Here is a 5,274-nt window from a genome sequence, read left to right as displayed (position 1 = left end):
CCAGAAGGAAGTGAATCGAGAGGATCCACCTCGGTTGTCATGGCTGCCGCCGCCCAAGAGAACAGAGGGAACGATCGGTGCCCTAAAGAGAGAAAAAAAAAACCTAGAGAAAAGAAGATGTAGGTTTTCTGGCTCTTGATACCATGAAGGAATATTGATTGTATTGAAGTGTTAACCTAATAAGGGAATACATGGGAGATATATATAGGAGATATAGGAAGGAGTACTAATCCTAATAGGACTAGGATTAAGGAGTACAAATCCTAATAGGACTAGGATTAGTACACAGTAAATACTAATATTATTTAATACTATTTATTTAATACTATCTGTTATTAATTCAAAATATATCAAAGACTAATGAAAAAATTATAGTTAAAAATACTTTGTTTCACTTTCGAAATCAAAAATCACCACATGAATTAAGATGAAGGGGAGTACTTAATATACAAAATTCAACTCATTCCCCAAAACGGTTGTTTGCTACTCACTCTATTTGCTATAGCACTTAGCCTGAAGTTTGTTTTTACGTAAACATGAACACATTTTGATGAATCTTTGTATCATGTGTTGATTTTGCACAAGTCCAGAGTTTATTAATCACAATTGGCGTGTTTCTACAACTAGAAATTATGAAAACTGATTTTTTTCTTAATGATTTGTATCTTCATTTTTGAACACTTATAAATATCACTCTAAATATCTTTAATCAAATCTTAAATTTCTTGTTGTTTCAAATGTAGGTGTGTAGGATCAGTTGAAGCTTCAATATGTCTTTTAGTAATTTTTTGTCTAAAGGCTGAAGATAGATTAAACTACTAGGAGTTGTTTACTAACTTGATAACTCAACTACTAAATCAGTTTTTAAGTATGTGTGTTTTTATTTTTAAAAAATAATTTGATATACAAAGTATTTTACATTCACACAGAGTCCTAGAAAATTAATTGTATTTCAAGAGGTTGTAAATGTAAAGAAGTTTTGTACTCCTCTGTCCATTATTCGTTCTTATTTCTTTTTTTAGTTGTTCTTATTTACTTGTCCATTTTGACAGATCAAGAAAGGACAAATTTTTTTTCTATTACACGTGATTTAAACTTCTTGAAAATTTCTAATTTTTAATTCATCATTTTTGAAATCATAATTAATAAAGGTAAAATTGTAACTTTATTATTCTAATTATTGTTATCTCAATATGTGTGTCATTTCTAAAGCGGACAACTAAATAAGGACGGAGGGAATATTGCACGAGGATGTAATTCAATCTCATGGTGGTGTTATCCCCCCCCCCACTCTCCCCATCTCCTAAAAAAAAGGTACAAACTATATAAATTTCACTAGTTTAAATCTTAATTATTGCAATTCACGATAGTTTAAAATATGATTTTTTATATCATATTTTGACTTTTAGATACATATATTATTACTTGCCAGATAGAAGTATCCCTCAGTTTTAAAAGCAGAGATATACGATTTATAAGTAAAGTGGAGATACATGATTTATTAGCATGAATTAAAGGGGCACAACTCATTTCCTAAATTAAAGGTGATAATTGATAAATAATTAAAAATTCAAACGGATTTACAACATCCTTTCCATATTAACTCTAAAAAAAAATCCTAAAATAATATCATAAAACCATAATAATTCTCTAATAGTAAACTTCATCTTCTTTTCATTACCTTTTTAAGATGAATGGTCTTAATTTACCAGTAATGATTTTATTGACATGTATGTTAATGTTGTTATCATGTGTCTCAGAAACATCTATAATATATATCTTCTTAATAGTAGTGAAATTAGATGTTGGAGTAATGACATGTATCGTAGTTTTACAGCATGTATTTCGGAAAAATAATGTAGATCGGTATTGTTGCACTTGATGTGTTTATAGGTGTACTGGTGTATCTGTTCTTTGAGTAGAGCATGACGTAATTCTTTCATTTTGATTCCTATATTTAGATCTATTCTCGACTTGAATATTGCCAAATGAAGACTTGATCAGACCCTGCAATAACAAATTCATAAATGAAAACAAAATAAAAGGTGTTTGATTTGGCATATTATTGTTAATGTGTTGTATCTTTAATAAGAATCATCTTATTTTGTGAGTGGTCAGCCATTAAAGTAGTTTGAAAAACAACAAAATCAAACAATCTAAAATCTAATTTGTAATTTTGTTAAAATTGAACTTTACAACTTTAACAATATATATATATATATATATGATAGTAATGTATGGAAGAAGAAGCTGGAGATAGAGAGAGAGAAGTATATAAAATGGAAAGTACAAACTCAAATTAAAAACTTAGAACAAACTAGTGTTTCATTTATTTAACATAAATACTTAAGTAACACAAGCCGTGGTAAAGGTCCACAACCCTATTACCTATTATACATAGCCACTAGTTGTGGTAAAGCTCACAACAGAAATATAACAAACATTATTTCATATATAGATTAAGAAATAGCAAGATTGCTTTTCTGGAGAGTATTTTCTTCTCCAGACTCTCCTTCACAGATGAAAGTTCCATTTTCGTCGAAATAGTTACACCCCTTTTTACCAGCACAACAGTTGGTGCATAGTGCATCAACTTTTTTAGTTAGATCAGTTGCGCAAATCCCAATGTCAATTCGAGGGTCACATTCTCTTGTGCAAGCCTTCTCGCCAAACCATTTAGATTCTCCATTACAAATAAAAGTGTAATCTTTACTGAAATATTTACATCCTATTATACCCGAACAACAGTTGATGCATATTCCATCAACTCTTTTAGTTTGTAAAACTGGGCAAAGCCCATATGAAATTCGACCGTCACATTCTTTAGTGCAAGCTTTGGCGTTTGCATGTTCGAAATCACTTGCAAGAAGAATCATTCCTGTATATATAGATATAGCCAAATTAATTATCTAGCAACAATGGATTTGATACAATTGTAAAAAAATATATATCTTTAAATATTAGTTGAATACGTAGAAGTGATTAAGTGAAAAGGATGAAGAAGAATAAGGAAAAAAAACTTACCAAATAAAAGGAGGAGGGCCACTTTGTGAATAGCCATATTCTCAAGTGTTACTTTGATTTGTTTTTTCCTTCTTTTTCTTTTGAGTAAAGAGGTGTATACTCTCCACCTACTTATAGCATATCAGAGAGCTAATAGTACAAACACGTGAAAAAATGAATAACTTTGTTACTTTTAAATAATGCACTCACATTAATCAGATAGGTACGTGTCATTCTCTTGTTGGTTGCCCATAAAAATAGGATAAGATATTGTTGAATGTCTCGTTGACATGTGTTATGTAAAATTGTGTACCAACACTGTAATTTAATGAGATATTTTAATAGTGATTTGTTGGCACTATTAATGGAGAAAAGGAATTTAAGATGGATGTAAACGTTGGTAAAAAGAATAATTAAGAGTTAAAAATGTTGGGAATTTCAAGAAAAAATTAAGTAATGATTTTTTAGAACTTGAAGAGTCTAAACATGACTAAAGATAATGTCCTTAATTTAATTCTCAATTTTAGGATAACTTTAATCCAAGTGCACCATTGAAACAACATCAACACCAATAAAATAATCGGAAGTAGAGCCGTCAAAGTTGGTTCGGTTTGTGAGGCCAGTCCACCAACCCTTGAAATATGTGTCACGATTCAAAACGAGCCGCGAGTGGCACCCACATTTATCCTCCTATGTGAGCGAACCAACCAATCTAAACCCCAATATTTCAACATAATAAACAGAATATAATGCGGAAGACTTAAAACTCATTAATGAAAATCGATTAAATAACTTCTAAAAACTCAATACTTATTATTCCCAAAATCTGGAAGTCATCACCACAAGAACATCTATTCTCAAATTACTAAATCTAAGAGTATCTAAGAAGATAAAATAAGTAAAAAGCTAGTCCATGCCAGAACTTCAAGGCATCAAGACATGAAGAAGAAGATCCAGTCCAAGCTAGAAGCAATAGCTCACCCTGAAATCTGGTGTGATGAAGACTGGCTAGAGTTGCGGACGAGTTGAAGACGATGGTACGTTTGCTGCACTCCACAAATAATCAAAGAAAAACAAATACAAATAGGGGTCAGTACAAGGCAAAAGTACTGAGTAGGTATCATCGGCCAACTCAGAATAGAAAGCAATATATATCAAGTAATAATATAAAATCAACTACATACTCAACAGGTGATAACAACAAATGCCATAACCATTGGCCACAACACCCAGCACATCTATGAGGACGCAAGCCTCCACATCAAACTCATTTGGGAATTAGTTCTTTAAATTGAGTATATTAACATAATTTCAAGATTCATTCTCTTTATTCCTCTCGTGTCGGTACGTGACACTCCGCTCCACTACTACTATCCTGGTGTCGGAACGTGACACTCCGATCCCCTAATTCTACGTGTCAGTTCGTGACACCCGATCCCCTAAATCTACATGTCGGTTCGTGACACCCGATCCCCTAAATCTACATGTCAGTTCGTGACACCCGATCCCCTAAATCTACGTGTCGGTTCGTGACACCCGATCCCCTAATTCTCATTCTTTTAGTTCATCAAGCCCTCTCTTATACCAAGGCATCATCATTAACAAGGTGGATTTAAGGTTTAAGATTCACAGTCTTATCTTCATTACTATAATCCATCGCCCTTTGCATATTCACAACATACAACAACACAATTAAGCATATAGAAGACTTTACAATACCACCCAATACATATCAATCGCTATGTAGAGTTTACTACGAATAGCATAAACCATAACCTACCTCCACCGAAGAATTACATCGAAATCAACCATTTCTAAGATAACCAAGTCTACATGAGTATTGCTCCCCACAAAAGTCACCAGACAAGACCTATATACCTTTTCAACTATCACAGACTCACCCACCGGAGTAGAAACACGAATAGGCATGTCAAGCAATTCACAATGTAAATTAAGACCAATAGCAAATGAGGAAGATACATATGAAAATGTGGAGCCAGGATCAAATAATACAGAAGTCATGCAATCACAAACCAAAAGAGGTATTGTCCAAAACAGAGTTACAGACCTCCCATAGTCAGAGGTAGAAGTGGTCATGGAAGAGGCCGTCATTCTGGAGGACGTGGTGGTCGAGGTAATGGTGGTCACCAAAACGGCCGGGGTGACGGGCAAACTGGAGCCACTACAGCACAACATGGTAGGGGGCAACAGGCAGACAGGCGATAGGGCCCATTGTTACGCTTTCCCCGGGCGGTCTGAAGCGGAGACATC

At 33.5% G+C, this 5,274-nt stretch overlaps 1 protein-coding gene across 1 annotated transcript; it reads right to left on the bottom strand.

Moving 5' to 3' along the window:
* Positions 1-2,294: 2,294 nt before the first annotated feature.
* On the bottom strand, positions 2,295-3,166 carry LOC107005066 (proteinase inhibitor type-2 TR8-like). The gene is made up of 2 exons (XM_015203551.2): positions 3,025-3,166; positions 2,295-2,878 (listed from the first exon to the last, which is right to left on the bottom strand). Exons 1-2 carry the CDS (start codon positions 3,059-3,061, stop codon positions 2,460-2,462), a joined length of 456 nt encoding a protein of 151 aa, XP_015059037.1. The 5' UTR covers positions 3,062-3,166; the 3' UTR covers positions 2,295-2,459.
* Positions 3,167-5,274: the final 2,108 nt, after the last annotated feature.

This window comes from Solanum pennellii, chromosome 11 (genome assembly GCF_001406875.1).
Source record: "Solanum pennellii chromosome 11, SPENNV200".
Classification (NCBI taxonomy): Eukaryota; Viridiplantae; Streptophyta; class Magnoliopsida; order Solanales; family Solanaceae; genus Solanum; species Solanum pennellii.
The sequence above is the reverse complement of the archived record's forward strand: the minus strand, read 5'-3'. Positions and strand labels throughout refer to the sequence as shown.